Source organism: Mustelus asterias, chromosome 12 (assembly GCF_964213995.1).
Source record: "Mustelus asterias chromosome 12, sMusAst1.hap1.1, whole genome shotgun sequence".
NCBI lineage: Eukaryota > Metazoa > Chordata > Chondrichthyes > Carcharhiniformes > Triakidae > Mustelus > Mustelus asterias.
In genome coordinates this window covers 69,011,678-69,029,601 of record NC_135812.1, presented here as the reverse complement: position 1 = coordinate 69,029,601, position 17,924 = coordinate 69,011,678, and the positions used below count along the sequence as shown (strand labels likewise).

General features: G+C 48.2%; 1 protein-coding gene across 1 annotated transcript in view; it reads right to left on the bottom strand.

Annotated features, from left to right (window-relative positions):
- dnah9 (dynein, axonemal, heavy chain 9) overlaps window positions 1-17,924 on the bottom strand; it is a 591,107-nt gene that overhangs the window by 212,752 nt on the left and 360,431 nt on the right. Inside the window, exons 50-51 of the mRNA XM_078225415.1 lie at window positions 16,092-16,517; window positions 13,608-13,727 (exon numbers count right to left, since the gene is read on the bottom strand). Of these exons, the coding sequence (XP_078081541.1) occupies window positions 13,608-13,727; window positions 16,092-16,517 (546 nt within the window). The remainder of the gene's footprint in view (window positions 1-13,607; window positions 13,728-16,091; window positions 16,518-17,924) is intronic.

Genomic DNA, 17,924 nt, shown 5'->3' with positions numbered 1-17,924 from the left:
ACAGCCATCTGAGTGTGGTGGACTATGCATTGTAGTATGAGTTAAAGGAGCTGACAGAACATATATGCTTTATTCGTGAGCCGTAGGCGTCGCTGGCTGGCCAGCATTTATTGCCCATCCCAGGTCGCCCTTGAGCTGAGTAGCTTGCTAGGCCATTTCAGAGGGCAGTTGAGAGACACCACACTGCTGTGACTCTGGAGTCACATGTAGGCCAGACCAAGTAAAGATGGTAGATTTCCTTCTCTAAAGTACATTTTAGTGAACCAGATGGGTTTTTCCAACCATCGACATGGTTTCATGGTCATCAGTAGATTCTTAATTTCAGATATTTTTTATTGAATTCAAATTCCACCATCTGACATGGCAGGATTTGAATCCAGGTCCCCAGAACATTAGCTGAGTTTCTAGATCAACAATCGTTGACACATCTCATTGGGCACAAATTATACATGTCCTAAATCAATGAGGCTACGCTACTGTTAATGTAGCGGAACATCACCTGATACTTCATAGTTAGGGGTCAGACCTGAATGGGAGCAGGAGGATCTTTGGAGAGGTCGCCAAGTTGCTGTTGAGGAGATAGCTTTTAAGGAGGCCTTTGACAATGGGAAGAGACAGACTGAGATTAGGTTCAAGCAAGAGGAAACGCACAACACTCAATAGACCAAAGCTGAGCAGATGGTACAAGGAGGGATCTAGGACTGGAAGAGTTGGGGAGAATGATATGAGCACAAGGGAATTTGAAGATGACGACGAGGATTTTAAAACCAATGTGCTGAGGAAGGGTGAGCAAAGAAAACATCATTCAACCATGGCCTGGATTTTCCACTGAATGATGGCGAAACTGTTAGCAACTTCACGTGTCCACATGTAATGAAATGTGCAAACCCATAAGTAATCATCAGTGATTCCCTGCTCCTCCACAGGACACATTGTTTAATTATGAGCAGAAATTAATTAAAAATAACTGATATGATGTGAGCTTCTACTTTTTACACTGCTCATTTAGCTGTAAAAACATTCAGAGGAGTTATGGAACAAAGCATAATGGGATTTTTAATGGCATACTAAGTCATAATTACCTTTGAAGAACCTCTCTCGCCCTGAAAAACTAATTTTATATTTGTGGAATGTCAAATTCTAAATTTTAAACTAATGAAGGATTTTAAGTTTATGATATTTCAAATTTTACCTTAATCCAAGTGTATGTCCCAATCTTTATTTTGCTTTCTGTGTGGTTATAATGAACTGAACTATAAATCATGTTTCTTGCTTCTGTTGTGGTGTCTGAGAATTCTTCAATGTGATTGGCTGCCTGATCAGCTAAATAGCATCACTGTTGGGGCAGCAAGGTGGCTAGCACTGCTGCCTCACAGCGCCAGGGACCCGCGTTCAATTCCAACCTCGGGTCACTGTCTGTGTGAAGTTTGCACATTCTCCCCATGTCTGCGTGGGTTTCCTCCGGGTGCTCCGGTTTCCTTTCACAGTCTAAAGATGTGCAGGTTAGGTGGATTGGCCATGCTAAATTGACCCTAGTGTCGGGGGATTAGCAGGGTAAATATGAGCGATTATGGGAATAGGGCCTGGGTGGGATTGTGGTTGGTACAGACTCGCTGGGCCGAATGGCCTCCTCCTACACTGTAGGGATTCTATGTATGCCAGGTGTTTCTTACAGCTGGCACCAGAATGACATTAGTGTTGGGGAAGGTGAAATCTGCGCCACATACATTGCTAGATCTTTGTAGGCAGTTTTCTTTCCGATCAAAGATGTGCAGGTTAGGTCTATTGGCCATGCTAAATTGTCCCTTCCTGTCCAAAGATTAGGAGGATGAGCCATGGTAAATACGTCGGGTTATGGGAGTTGGGTCTGGGTGGGATGCTCTGTCAGAGAGTCGGTGTAGACTTGATGGGCTGAATGGCCTTCTTCTTCACTGTGCGGTCTGTAAGATTTGTCACTGGCAAGCACCATCACTTTGCCAATGTCCATAAATGTGTACACAAAATACCAATTTGCATCTCAATACCACATTATTCCTTTTTTAGGTTTTGACTCGAGGCTTCAAACCTACTTTTCTGCCTGTTCCCCATATCCCCTGAGATACCAAAAACCCATCATCTATCTCAGCCTGAAACGTACTCAATGCTGGAGCTCCCACAATTCCCTGAAGTAGGGAATTCCAAATGTTCACAACCCTTGAGTGAAGTGATCTCTCCTTACTTCAGTCCTCAATGATTCATCCACTAAAACAAGCAGACACTCAGCTGGTGCGGCAGCATCGCTGGAGAGAAACAGAGTTAACAGGCTGTGTTTTACCTGGCCCCAGCGGGTGTGTTCCCATGGAGGAGGAGTGCGGCAAGTAGAATTCTGCATGTGCCCAATTCTCACTCCCGAGTTCACTCGCCTAATAAGGAGGGGTGGGCAGGTGCCAGTATTGGCAGCATGCCTGCCTTATTTAGATGATCAATTAATGGTCAATTAGGCTTGTTATTAACCCTGATAATACGCTGCCCACACCATGAAACATCTGGCATGGGCAGCAGAGCAGGAGTGGAACCTGAATTTTATTTCAAGGGTTGGAAAGAAATGCTGAGGGGGTTTGTTCTTCCAAGGCTGCTCCTTGTTGATGGTGGATGACACCCCCCCACCTCCCTTTATGTTGAACACCTGCTTTCTTCCTACCCATTCCTTCCCTAAATCTACACCCTCACCCTCCCCACCCCACCCCCTTCACCCCACCACTGCCCCTCTTCCTAAGCTACCTAAACCCTGCCAGCCCAAGACTCTGCATCAGGAATCTAAGGTCTTGGGGTCCTTTCCTCTCTAGAGGTCACGGCAAATGCCACTGATGGCTTCCTGGTGCCGGCGAGACTGATACAGCTGGTGGCCATATGGATTTCACCCATGCCTCATTAATCCATCCCGCTGGGGTGGGTTGGCATGGAGCCTCTCGGCTGCGCACTGACGTGGTTCCCACCCTTTTCCCCTCTCAGGCCATTTTATTCAGCTCAATCTGTTAGGTCAATGACCCCTTCGACTGAACAGATCCTGATGATTACTTCATTAAAATGTTAGCTTTGTTTCTTTCTGCAGGTCCTTCCTGACCTGCTGAGTATTTCCAGCATTTTTTTTTCTGTTTTTATTTCGGATTTCCAACAACTGAAGCCTTTTGCGTTGGAATTGCTGTCCAACCATTATCGTCTTGCGCCACACCCGCCAAGCCTGCCTGCCAACGCTTAAAACAAAATTAGAAGATTCGCAGGCAGAGGAGCACACAATTTTCCACATCATATATTTGTGGGTCTAGAACGTGTGATTCTTAACGCACATCAGAGCGACAATCAGGAAGAAACCTTGCCACAACCACTCTAAATCATCACCAACAACTTTAATAGATGGACAAGAACAAGCAACGCTAAAGTTTATTTATTAGTCACAAGTCTTACATTAACACTGCATTGAAGTTACTGTGAAATTCCCCTAATCGCCACAGTCCGGCGCCTGTTTGGATCAATGCACCTAACCAGCATGTCTTTCAGAATGTGGGAGGAAACAGGAGCACCCGGAGGAAATCCATGCAGACACAGGGAGAATGTGCAAACTCCACACAGTCAGTGACCCAAGCCGGGAATCGAACCTGGATCCCTGGCACTGTGAAGCAGCAGTGCTAACCACTGTGCTACCTTGCACTATTGACTCTCAGTATGTTGCAGCTATGTAGTATAGTGCTGGTCTAGGGAGGAAGGCCCAGTTGACAAAGTGGCAAAGCACTGAGAATGGCAAGGGAGGATAAAGAAATGCCCTCTGTCAAAGTCAATCCAGTAAGAAGTCTTGACTTCTTACTTGACTTCTTACTGTGCTTACCCCAGTCCAACGCCGGCATCTCCACATCAAGTCAATCCACACAAATAAGGAATCCATAAGATGTTAAAAGCGTCCATGTGAAAGAGGTTGTCCAATTTTGTTTTTTAAAAACAGATCTAGCAAGTGTTCTGGCTCACTGTCAAGTATCTAAGGTTGCCATGTCTGGTTATGAGTGTCAATTAGTTTAAATTGCTGCATATGGTGTGTGAGTGCCACATGTCACAGAAATGCCCGTTCAGGCAGGTCGTTTTACAGCCATCATTGGAGATAACAAGTTGAGAGGCCGGAAGGTGAACAAAAAAAAAGTTTCTAGAAAGAAGTTTGTGCCCCAGCGGGGGAAGAAATAAATTGTTTTGAGCATCGTGGCCGGCTCAACAGGGATATGATGCAGCCACAATTGTCAAAGTATAGCATTGGAAGATCAGCAGTAAAGCGATGAAGATTAATCTACAGACACTATCGTGGCGGTAAAATCCCAAAGTGCTTTTTACGGAGAAAGGCAGAGGGCTACGCATGGCAGGGAAGTTACAAAGGACATGGGCATGGAAGACAACGCTTAATTTGTCAGAAGATGCTGTTCAATGCACACTCTAAGAGCATTTCCCGACGCCTTGCTTAACCTCTTTCTTGAGGGTGATAAAGTATCAGGTAGGTGTGCAAAGACAGTGATTAAAAAGGGGATAAGCTGCACTGCTGTGATGGGACCTGCCTGAAATCAGGATCTATTTAATACAGGATGTTCACAAGCCAACACTTGTAGCTAACAATGACCAATGCAGATCCATCCCTCAGATGGGAAATCAAAGCCTCTGTGATACCCAGCTGATTGTTGTGAGATGTTGCATAATTTAAAATCAGCAGTGATTTCAAAGCTGCTGTTTAAATCCATTCAATCGAGGGCTCAGTAAGTCCTCCAGCATTGTAATCAGTACTTACTGCTGAAGCAGAATTGTGCACATTACTGACCAGCACAATAGTAGGATGATCATAATAACTATTTACAATGTTATCTTGAAGTGGCTCTGACAGCGAATGTTTATCTTTAGCCCGAAAACACACGGATAAAAAAGTGTCGGTTAACAATGAGCGATGTAACCTATGGAATGTCGCATGTAAGATTTTGAAGCAGAAAAGAAAATGAGTTTGCCACATCCCCATACATGCACCTGACTGATCACCAGTGAATCTATCAGGGCGGCACAGTGGTAAGCACTGCTCCATCACAGCGCCAGAGACCCGGGTTCGTTTCCCAACTTGTCTGTGTGGAGTTTGCACGTTCCCCCCCCCCTCGTGTCTGTGTGGGTTTCCTCCGGATGCTCCAGTTTTCTCCCACAGTCCAAAGATGTGCGGGTTAGGTGGATTGGCCATGCTAAATTGTCCCTTAATATCGAGGGACTAGCTGGGGTAAATGCCTGTGATTATGGGGATAGGGCGTGGGTGGGATTGTGGTCAGTGCAGACTTGATGGGCTGATTGGCCTCCTTCTGCATTGTAGGATTCTACGATTCTATGAAATACAGGAGGGAAATTTCTCTGGTTGGAGGATCAATGAACAGTATGCTTCATTCAACTTGATGCCGGGACACAGGTGGCAGTGAGCCTGTCATGGAAGAGAGACTTTCGGTTGGGGGGGGGGGGGGGGCGGGGGGGGAAGAGACTGGCTGCTGGTGGTAGCAGGGACACAAAGCCCATACAGGTCAAGGTGGCGGATGGGTGGTTGCAACAACAATGACACCCACGACAGCTGGAATTTTCGACAAGCTGGGGAGAAAGATGTCTGTTTCAAACCTGTGCTCACAGTTTTAATCTCCAAACCGCATGTGTGTGCGTACACATGGGGCCCATTGTGTGCCTGCATTCACCAATAACGAGAATGGCGACACAGACACAAAGGGCCCGATTTTACCAACAATTTGCGCCCGTTTTCGGGTGCGAAATCGTGGTAAATTCAGGCGTTGGGTCTTTAACGCGATCTGCACCCGAATCCGAGCAAATCGCGACTTTACCGACACCCGATTCGGGTGCGGATCCGGTCTGCGCCCAAATCGGGCGGCCCGACGATTTAAATGCATTTGCATGCATTTAAATCGATTTAATGAACCGCGCGCCCAACTCTACTACCAAATCCCACTTTACCACCGCACGGCCCGATCCGGACCCGCGCTTTTAGCGACCTGCTAAATAAAAATCCGAAGCGGATTTCTATTCTGCAGGGGAACCTCCGAAGCCCTCTCTGCCCTTGTGAAGTCAGTCTGCGGCCACCATCCTTCTCAGAGCGCCCCGATATCCAGCCCATTGCCCCCCAGCAGTGGCAATCCCTCCACCCCCCTCACCCTGGCAGACCCCTCTGCTAACCCCCCCGCCCCTGGCGGCAGATCCCCCCCAACGGGAGGCAGACCCCGGCAGAGCACCCCACCCCCTGCTGACCCCCCCCACCCCTCCCTCAGGATCAGACCCCCATGGGAGGCAGGCCCCCCTCGGCAGACCACACTCCCAACCTGCCTCGATCGCTGGTCTCTCTCCACCATCCTTCTCGGCCATCTTCAGTCCTTCAAGTGCCTGCAGCACCTTCCTGGCCACAGACTTGGAGCCACGGCTAAAGTGACCGGGCTCCACACCGTTCCGCTGGCGTCCGCCGGAGGAGGGGGGCGGGCTCAGATGGATCTCTGGTTGGAGGGGGAGAGGAGGGGGTTCAGATGGATCTCTGGTTGCGGGGGGGAGAGGAGGGGGCTCAGATGGATCTCTGGTTGGGGGGGGGTGGAGGGGGTTCAGATGGATCTCTGGTTGGGGGGGGTCTGCCGAGGGTGGCCTGCCTCCCAAGGGGGTCTGTATTATTAAACTAGCCAAAAGGTAGGTGTCCTGGGTCATGTGACCTTGCTTCTCCACAAAAATTTCAGAAGGGATATTTATCTAATGTCTGGAATAGGGGGCATAACTCAAAAGACTGAACGCACATATACCACAGCGTGAAAAGCCAGCATTCTTTTAGATGAAATATGCAGTCACCATCGACTTTTCTTCAACTGCAGTAATGACTGAAGTGGCCAACAGAGGACCAGTTGGAAGAGAGCTGACAGCCTCCAGTGTAAAGTGCAGCAAGACATTTCAGAGTCCGGTGAATGGTGAGATTTTTATTTCAGCATCAAAGGCAAAAAAGATAATTTATTGACCAAATTCAGTTGTTCCAGATGAGACTCGACGGTTTCCAGGCAGCTGGACAGAGATATTGGTACAGGATGGATCAGTGGGAGCACTGACTGACAGACTAGTCCATGGAAATCTTTCGGCACCCACCCATTATCTGTGTTTCACAACACAGATTTGTAGCAGCATAGAAATATTAAAAGTTACTTCTGATCAGCAAGAATGATGCAAATTGCAAATGTAGTTAAATACATGCAGCTGTGTTTATTGCTTCCGAGTGGCTTGCACAGGAACAGGTTATATTTTTAAACTAACAAATAATTGTCATTCTGAGTGAGAAATTTACTCGCAGGTATAATTTTAAGTCAAGACATCATTTCTACTCCTCAGATCTGCGATCTGAGGGCGCACTTTTTCAGATTTTTTTCGAACTGTGCATGCGCAGTTCAGAGCTCCGATTGGTCTGGCAGCGCTAAGCCCCGCCCACTGCGCGGATCGGACTGGAGCCGGCAAAAAGCGTATGGGCGCGCTGGAAAGAGGATTTCAAGGTCGGATCTGTACTACGCCCAGATTCGGCACTTAGACTCCAAATGGTAAAATCGGGCCCAAAATCTCAAGAATTCAGGAAAGCGATTCTCACCGGCAAGATCATGTTTTCCGATTTTCCCAGCCTCTTGCTGGTGACCTAAAGAAGTTCCCACCCAGAAAGGATGGGAACATCATTTAAAGACATTCTAATACATCTGTTCAAAGGCCGCCCCGCCACATGATTCCCCCTCTCTGAATACTGAAACCTCCCTGATGCCATGTCGGTGAGGTTCACAACAGCTTTGTGAAGACAGAAAACACTGGAGAGGTTCCTGCCAGGGGCATCAAGTATAGCCCCCAATGGGAAAGGGACATTCTTTGGCATTGCCCTAGCACAGGTTGCACTGTCATGTGGGCACAGGTTGGCACTGTGAACCTGCCAGTGCCAACTTGTGCCAGGGAGACAGTGTTAAGGATGGGCACTCTGGGAAGCTCCATGGGAGGGGTTCCCCTTGTGCATGTCGGGAGGGCATGTCGAGAGTGGCCCCAGAATGGTGGTGGTACGGATTGCCCTGATCTTAAATGCTTGTGAGGATGGCCCTTTGTGGTCATTGGAGGGGGGAGGGGGGAAGGAGACGTTTGTTGGAGGCATTTACTTTCTGTGCCCTTTAAAGATGGCGGCCTAATCTTTGTGGAGACACTTTACCAACTCTATCTGCCCCCACCCTGTGTGTGTGGTGTATGTGGTTATTTCAGCCCGCCATGGGAATCATAGCAGGCAAAGGGTGGACTATAGAAAAGTCCGTTGAACTTGTGTGGGACATTCTGGTTTTGAGGCGAGTGTGGCCGGAAGATCCTGCCCAATGTGCGCGTGAGAATGCGTGAGAATGCGGGCGCACGCGCGAATGCCTGAGAATGTGGGCGCGCGAATGCCTGAGAATGCGGGCGCGCGAATGCCTGAGAATGCGGGCGTGCGAATGCCTGAGAATGCGGGCGCGTGAATGCCTGAGAATGCGGGCGCGCGAATGCCTGAGAATGCGCACGCGCGATTGCCTGAGAATGCGCGCGCGCGAATGCCTGAGAATGCGCGCGTGAATGCCTGAGAATGCCCGCTCGCACTCCCGCCCACTCCCGTACGCGCGCATTCTCAGGCATTCGTGTGCAAGCGTATTCTCGGGCATTCACACGCGCGCGCGCGTGCACATTCTCAGGCATGCCTGAGAATGCGCGCGCACGTGAATGCCTGAGAATGCGCGCATGAATGCCTGAGAATGCCCGCTCGCACTCCCGCCCACTCCCACATTCGTGCGCGCGCACATTCGCACGTGCGCATGCGTGCGAATGCCTGAGAATGCGCATGCACACGAATGCCTGAGAATGCACGCGTGCTGAATGCGTGAGAATGTGCGCGCACGCGAATGCGTGGGCGGGCGGGAGTGCGAGCGGGCAGGAGGGGCGCAAGCGGGCGGGAGAGAGCGGGAGCACGCGCGGGCAGGAGTGCGCGAGGGCTGGGGTGCGAGAGCCACCGCGGGCAGAAACGCGAGAGCCCGCACGGGCGGGAGGGCGCGCGAGAGGGCGGGAGCGCCAGAGCATGGGAGGGCAGGAGCGCGGGCGGGCGGGAGTGCCAGAGTGCTGGCGGGCGGGAGCGCCAGAGCGCGGACGGGTGGGAGCGCCATACCGCGGATGGGCGGGAGCGCGAAACTGAGCGCGGGCGGGAGCGCGACGCTGAATGCGCCTGAGAGACTGAGACTGAGTGTACGTGAGAGAGAATGTGTGGGATGGAGTGTGTGCCCAAGAGTGAATGAATGTCTCTGGCTCACTCATTCTCAGGGTTCTCACTCACCCTTACCCCCACACTCACTCACACAGAGGGTGAGTGAGTGAACACCCTGAGACTGGGAGTGAGCCAGAAGCACATACTATAACCCTCTCATGATCATTTTTATTGATTACTTTTTTAAAAATTATCAATTTATTGCACTAACGTGGTTTATTTTTGATCAGCAAGTTGTTTTGTTTCTTCAAACCTCTGACATTCATGTTTAACTGTAATCATTCAGGAATTTGGTTATTGGCGCCATGAGTGTAAAAAACATTTGAAATATGCCCTTCAAGCGAGATGGTTGGACCAGTCTGTGCTCGAGTGTTTGTCGTACACACACTTTTCCCAGATTAAAATAGTTGCATGGATGAGACCTGCTATAATAAGAAACTATTCTATGGAATACAACTAACCAATTAAGCCAGTGGTCTAATTCTACCTCAAAATACAGCTCACTTCATTGCAATTGTTCCTTTCCTGTAGCTAGGGTTGTATCACTGAAATGAGGGTCGTGATTCTCCCATCCCGACCCGCAACTTTTTTGGCGGGTCACAATGGGAGATGCGCGTTGCCGGCCTTGTTCCGGGATTTGCGCGTGCGCCGGGAATGCATGCGCATCTCCCAGAGCCGGCGAACAGTCGCAGGCCAGAGCACGCTGGAAACCGGCGGGAAGGCAGGTAAGTCATTTGAATCTGTTTTTAATATGTTTTAAATGTGTTTTGAATGTAATTATCGGGAACTTGCTGGTCCCGATTGAATCTCACACCCCGCCTGGAGTACTTCATTCCGGCGGGGTTTAGAGTAGCTCCCCACGTTCGGGGAACTAATGGGTGACCCCGCCAGAATGAATTGGCAATCGGTGTCCCCCAAGGGGTCAGGCGGGGGGTGGTGCCCCCTGGGCATGGGCACCCTGGCAATGCCAGCCTGTGCCCCCCGGGGGGCCCCGATTGCTAATTAATTCCAGCGGGGTCACCCGTTAGTGTTCCCCCATGCCCAGGGGGAACATCGGCACTGCCCATCGGGCATCAGGCAGTGCCAAGGGGGCTGGGCCTATTGTGGCCTAGGGTGATCGGTGGGGGTGCGGGGTCCCGCTGCCACTCTGCATGGCAATCAGTGGGATGGAGGGAGGGCAGCGATTGGGTGGGCTGGTGGGGGTGGGCTGGTGGGGGTGGGTGGTCTGTTGGGGGGAAACTGCCTCCCAGGAGAGGGAGGGTCCGCTGGGGTAAGGGGATCACCATTTTGGGGGATGGCGGCCGGGGTGGAGGGGGGAAGGCCTGGACATCGGGGCGCTCCGGGGCAAGGGGGGGGGGGGGGGTCAGAGTTGGCCCGGGAATTGTCGTGGAGGCCGTGATCGGACCATGGGGAGGATGATGGGGCCGCACTGCGGGGGTCCCAGGTTGGCCAGCAAACAGGGAGTCTGACAGATCGGAGCCACTGCGCATGCATAAAGTTCCAGAACTGTAAAACTCCGGCGCGTATAGGCCACCCACCCAACCTGGATTTTAATGAGATTCACGATTGGGACCTCTGCAGTGCACAGAGTGCGGAGATTCGAGTGAGAAGCTGCACTGACAAAACAGTTGGGATCTAGAACAGTTTACCACCAATTCAGCGCTTTTGGGAGAATCGCGGCCAAGATGTGGTGATATTGTTCAAATCTAGAATAACTCTGCTCATTCATGTGAATAGGATTCAGAAAAGAATTGGTGATCATTGCTTTCAAGGCAATTGCTTATTTTAGTCGTTCCCACTGATTATCTTGATTGGGGGGAGCAGGAAGACACATTTTCCTCTCTACTCGAGTATGCTCGCAAATGTTGGCGAGAATTTAATATCTCTGCTTAATATTACAACAGATCTTTTCAGCGCACTTTGCCATCTATTCTAAAAATTAGCATTCAACTTAGTAACCCTAATATCAATTGTCTTTTGCAGTTTCTTCATATGAATAGTAATTAAACTGCTCGAGCATAAAAAATAAGTTCCACATTTGCAGCAATTTAAAAAGAACTCTGAAAAAAGCAACAGGAAATGTTAATGATTTTTTCATCATGTTAGTTATGTCTGACAGAGATAATAGAGGCGAGAACATTAAATCGCAAATCATATAGGGATGTTTAAGGGGCTTTTAGATAAGCACATGAATATGCAAGAAATAGAGGGATATGGACTAAGGGCAGGCAGCAGGGGTTCAACATCATGGGCCGAAAGGACCTGTTCCTGAGCTGTATTCATAGAAACATCATAGAATCCCTACAGTTCAGAAGGAGGCCATTTAGCTCATCGGGTCTGCACCGATCACAATCCCATCCAGGCCTTATTCCCATAACTCCACCGATTTATCCCACTAAATCACTCTAACCTACACATCCCGGGAGATTAAGGGGCAATTTAGCATGACCAATCAACGTAACCTGCACATCTTTGGACCGTGGGAGGAAATCAGAGCACCCGGAGGAAACCCACGCAGACACGGGGAAAATGTGCAAACTCCACACAGATAGTATCCCAAGCCGGGATTCGAACCCAGGTCCCTGGAGATGTGAGGCAGCAGTGCTAACCATTGTGCCACCGTGTTTTATGTTCTAAAGCAAATCCAGACAGATCACAGTTATACTACAGAAATCAAGAGCGTCGCACCCACCCACTTCACCAAGCATCACCTGCCCCACCTGTGGCAGAGTCTGCGGCTCCAGGATTGGACTATTCAGCCACTGCAGAACCACCCCACCCCCCCACCGCCACCCCCCGAGTGGAAGCAACTCATCTTCGACCCTGAGAGACTGCCAAAGAAACATACATTCATGGAAACATGCATAGAAAATAGAAACAGGTATAGACCATTCGGCCCTTCGAGCCTGCTCCGCTATCCATAATGATCATGGCTGATCAAATTCAATATCCTGATCCCGCCTTCTCCCCATATTTCTTTGATTCTCCCCAAGATTCCTCTCGCCCCAAGAGCTAGATCCAATTCCTTGAAATCACACATCGTTTTGGCCTCTTTCTGTGGGAGTGAATTCCACACATTCACCACTTCTGGGTGAAGAAGAGAAGATTTTACAGCATTTTATCTTCACATCATATACAGTATTACTGCAACAACTAGGGGGAGATGATGTTGTAATGGTAATGTCACCGGATAAGTGGCACAGGCTAATGCGCTGGGGAGGGACAATGAAGAAATATGGAATATAAAGCTAATCTCAGCAATGATGCCATAGAAACTAAACATTGATTGTCATAACAACCCATCTGGTTCACAAATGCTGAAGGAAATCTGCTGTCCTTACCCGGTCTGGCCTTCATGTGACTCCAGATCCACAGCAAAGTGGTTGACTCTTAACTGCCCTCTGAAATAGCCTTACAAGCCACTCAGTTCAAAGACAATTAGGGATGGGCAACAAACAATGCCCACTTCCCCACAGGGCGGCATAGTGGCACAATGGTTAGCACTGTTGCCTCACAGCGCTGGGAACCCAGGTTCAACTCCCGACTTGGGTCACTGTCTGTGTGGAGTTTGCACATTCTCCCCGTGTCTGCATGGGTTTCCTCCGGGTGCTCTGGTTTCCTCTCACAGTCCAAAGATATGTGGGTTAGGTTGATTGGCCATACCAAATTGCTCCTTAGTGTCAGGGGGTAAATGCATGGGGTTATGGGGATAGGGCCTGGATGAGATTGTGGTCAGTGCAGACTCGATGGGCTGAATGGCTTCCTTCTGCAGTGTAGGATTCTATGATCCCAGGAAAGAATTAAAATGGAAACAGACACAAGTGTGCTTTGAAATTGTAAAGAGATCCCAGGTCATGCACCAGTCTTTCTATAGCTCTTCATGGGTAATTCTCCACAACTAAAGATTTCACCATCATTCTGACTGATATAGAACATTACAGCGCAGTACAGGCTCTTCGGCCCTCGATGTTGCGCCGACCAGTGGAACCAATCTAAAGCCCCTCTAATCTACACTATTCCAATATCATCCATATGTTTATCCAATAACCATTTGAATGCTCTTAATGGTTATGTCTCATCATGCATTCACGGTTTTAATTGGGTACCTAGTGGTGGAGGCTGGATAGTATAACTCAACACTGCATTCTCGGAGCAGGTAGCAATGTGAAATTGTACTTACTGTGTATTGATGTTGCAACATGCACCCTTTCTGACAATGTTGGCCAACACCAGTTGTGGTTAATTCTCATCCAACTACATCAAGCTATTACAGAACTGTTTATAGGATAAGAAAACTCACCAGTCGATTGGCAAGGATAATGGTGCGTTCAGTTGATTCAGCTTCTTGTTGGCATTTCAGTTTATCCGCTGTTGCCTGTTCAAACTGCGCTGTGAGCTTAGCTAGGTTCGCATTCAATTGCTGTTAAACAACAAGAAAACAGATTTTGATCAATATTAGTTCAATACATCACACCATCCACCACTGGATAAAAGCTGTTTACTTTCCTGTACTTACCTCAGTTTTTCCTTACATATCTGGGAAAATAAACCGTAGCTAGACAAACATTTTTTCCATTAGTAACATTTGGTTTATTGCTTGTCCAACTGCATTTTGAGCTGAGTAACTGAATTAGTCTAAACATCATTTTCAGCCCTTTGATGTGGCCTGGAGTTTTCTCCTCAGGAGTTTGATAGGGTGGACAGCGGGAAGATATTTCCACTGATGGGAGAGACTAGAACCAGGGGACACAGTTCATGAATAAAAGGTCCAATGTTTCAGGCGGAGATAATGAGATTTTTTTTTCTGTCAAAGGGTTGTTAGTCTGTGGAGTTCTCTTCCCCAGCAAGAGTGGAGGCTGGGCCATTAAATTTATTTAAGGCAGAGTTAGATTTTTGGTAAACAAGGGGTGGTCATGGAGGCAGGGTAAGGTTGAGACAGAACCAGATCAGCTGTGATCTTATTGAATGGCAGAGCTGGTTCAAAGGCCTGAATGGCCTACTCCTGCTCCTACGTGTGCGGGTTAGGTTGATTGGCCAAAGATGTGCGGGTTAGGTTGATTGGCCAGGTTAAAAATTGCCCCTGAGATGCGTAGGTTAGCGGGTAAATATGTGGGGGTAGGGCCTGGGTGGGATTGTGGTCGGTGCAGACTCGATGGGCCGAATGGCCTCCTTCTGCACTGTAGGGTTTCTACGTCCTATATTCCTATGTACCAGCAGAGACACGATGAGAATAATAGTACCTTTCTCTGCTGTATGATTCTTTGTTCAGACATCCCAATTTTATCAGTATTAGGCGTTTCCCCAGAAGGCAAATGTCATTTGCATCAAAGCGCTAAATGTATTTCAAAACTTAAGACTTTAGAGGTGAGCAGTGGAAACCCTTCAACATTGCCTCAATAATATAACAAGTGTTCATTTTGAAAATCACTTGGTACCATCTTTATACGCTTCAGGGGAGGCAATGACCGAATGGTATTATCGCTAGTTTATTAATCCAGAAACTCAGCTCATGTTCTGGGGAGCCGGGTTCAAATCCTAGCATGGCAGATGGTGGAATTTGAATTCAATTGAAAAAGGTATCTGGAATCTACTGATAACCATGAAGCCATTGTCGATTGTTGGAAAAACACATCTGGTTCACTAATGTCCTTTAGGGAAGGAAATCTGCCGTTCTTACCCGGTCTGGCCTACATGTGACTCCAGAGCCACTGCAATGTGGTTGACTCTCAACTGCCCTCCAAGGGCAACTAGAGATGGGCAATAAATGCTGGCCAGCCAGCGACGGCCATGTCCCATGAATGAATTTTTAAAAAACTCTTCAACCAGTCTTTATTCATGGTTAGAGCTCTGTGATCATTAGTTTTGTATAACATCGATATGAATGGTCCATATTAAGGAAGTAGCTGCAGTCTGCAATGTTAATGTGAACACCCAGGGCATGGCGATCAATGTAAACTGGGTCATTTCATTTTAAGAACTTAACTTGTGCATGAGACGCAAAAGCCCAGTCTGCAGGTACAACAGGTGATCAAGAAGGCAAATGGGATGTTGGCCTATATCGCGAGGGGGATAGAATATAAAAGCAGGGATGTCTTGATGCACCTGTACAGCGCAGCTGGAATACTGTGTGCAGTATTGGTCCCCTTATATGAGGAAGGATATATTGGCATTGGAGGGAGTGCAGAGAAGGTTCACCAGGTTGATACCGGAGATGAGGGGTTTGGATTATGAGGAGAGGCTGAGGAGATTGGGTTTGTACTCGTTGGAGTTTAGAAGGATGAGGGGGGATCTTATGGAGACTTATAAGATAATGCGGGGGCTGGATAGGATGGAGGCGGAGAGATTCTTTCCACTTAGTAAGGAAGTTAAAACTAGAGGACACAGCCTCAAAATAAAGGGGGGTCGGTTTAAGACAGAGTTGAGGAGGAACTTCTTCTCCCAGAGGGTGGTGAATCTCTGGAATTCTCTGCCCACTGAGGTGGTGGAAGCTACCTCGCTGAATATGTTTAAAGCGCGGATGGATGGATTCCTGATCGGTAAGGGAATTAAGGGTTATGGGGATCAGGCGGGTAAGTGGTACTGATCCACGTCAGATCAGCCATGATCTTATTGAATGGCGGGGCAGGCTCGAGGGGCTGGATGGCCTACCCCTGCTCCTATTTCTTATGTTCTTATGTTCTTATGTTAACTAGGAGCAGGAGTAGGCCATCTGGTCCCTAGAGCCTGTTCCGCCATTCAATAAGGTCATGGCTGATCTTTTGGTGGACTCCACTATTATACTCACTGTTATCTTGGCTTTGATAATGGTTAGTTTATCCTGAGCGGCAGCTAATTCTGCATTGGCTTTGTTCAACGCTTGCCGCTTCGGCTCGACATCACAGTAGACCATGTAGAACTTGACGATGTTGACAACCCAGGAGCAAAGGCCAGCAGCGGCGAGAGACTTGGACGAAATGAACTCTGGGTTGAATTCCGGGTCCTGCATGTAAGGCTGAATGGCTTTGAGGCAGTTCTCGTGGATGTTCTCCTTGTTGAAGGTGATCAGGGAATCAAGGAATCCATCCACCTTTGCCATCATGATCTTCGCCGACTTCCAGCTGCGGTCTTTGGGTACCTTGCCTCCGAGCGCCGTGAGCACCAAGACGGCGGCGGTGACATTCGTCACAGCTGAAGGCGGTGAACCAAAGGACTTCAGTTCTGTCAAATTATTCTGAAGGAAGAACAAAACAGCAAGTGAAGCTGAATGAATTTTTATTCCCCCACAGTCAAGTTCTAAAAGGTTGTTGAGTTATCAATTTGAGTGCATTGCTTTGAAGCCTGGAGCTAGAGTCTGAATTTGATATAACATGAGTCATCAAATGTTAGGCAATGAAACCCCCTGGTGGTAACATAAATCCCAAACGGCTTGTTAGCTGTGAAGTTGCTCAGTCCCCACTGTGTCCTACAGCAGTTTATTCTGACATGATTAAGGGAATCAAAAAAAAAACGATCGGCACATTTGTGACAATCCTTGTATAACTGGCCTAGTTTAGCGCTTCTGGAACCTCTTTCCAATTAACTAAACCCACTTTGCATGAAAACTAGGATCAAACGTGAAAATGGAGGCCCACTACGACAAGGTGGGAAAGCAAAAAGTAAAAATCATCAATTGTGTGGATTTTGGGTTAAAATGTTACTGCTAATTCAAACAAACAGGTTTCTGTCAGAACATCTTGCCAACGAATAACAAAATCAATTTCTGACTCACACCGTCATGTTCACTTGGATCATCTTTTCTCAGGAGCAGCTAGCACCTAAAGCTCCCAAATTAAATGTCTTTCGTTTTCCAAATCACTCCCGTTCACAGGAATTTCACAGTGTTTGTGTACTTAAAATCAAACTCGTCTATCAAAACATGTGTCTTGTGTGTGTGTGTGTATGTAGATTTTTACTGCCCATAGTTAGAGGGATTTACAGTATCAGTTTATTTTGTAGTCCACAACATCACTAAAAATGTTGACAAGTTTATGCTCCACCTTAACTTTGATGTTTCTTACCTTCATTGTTTGCATGGAGGCTTTAGTCAATCATAGGATCCCTACGGTGCAGAAGGAGGCCATCGAGTCGCATTGACTCTCTGAAAGAGCATCTTACCGAGGCCTCATAACACCTCCCCCCACCCCCCACCTCACCCCGTGCAACCCCGTGCATTTATCATGGCTAATCCCCCTAACCTACACATCTTTGGACGTTAAGGGGCAATTTAGCATGACCAATCTACCTAACCTGCACACCTTTGGACTGTGGGGGTGGGAGCACCCGGAGGAAACCCATGCATACACGTGGAGAACTCGGAAACTCCACACAGACAGTGACCCAAGGCCGGAATTAAACCTGTGTCCCTGGCGAAGTGAGGCAGCAGTGTTAACCACTGTACCACCCATCATCTTCATTGAAAACAAGGCTTACAACACAGTATACTTCCTGAGCAGCAAATAATTCTGCATTGGGTTTCTTCATAGCCTACCACTTAGTCTCGATATCACAATAAGCTTTATAAAACCTCATGATGCTGACAACTGGAGCCAGTGGCTGCTGGAGACTTGTCAGTGATTTCAATATCTTCTGAGGCTGGGAA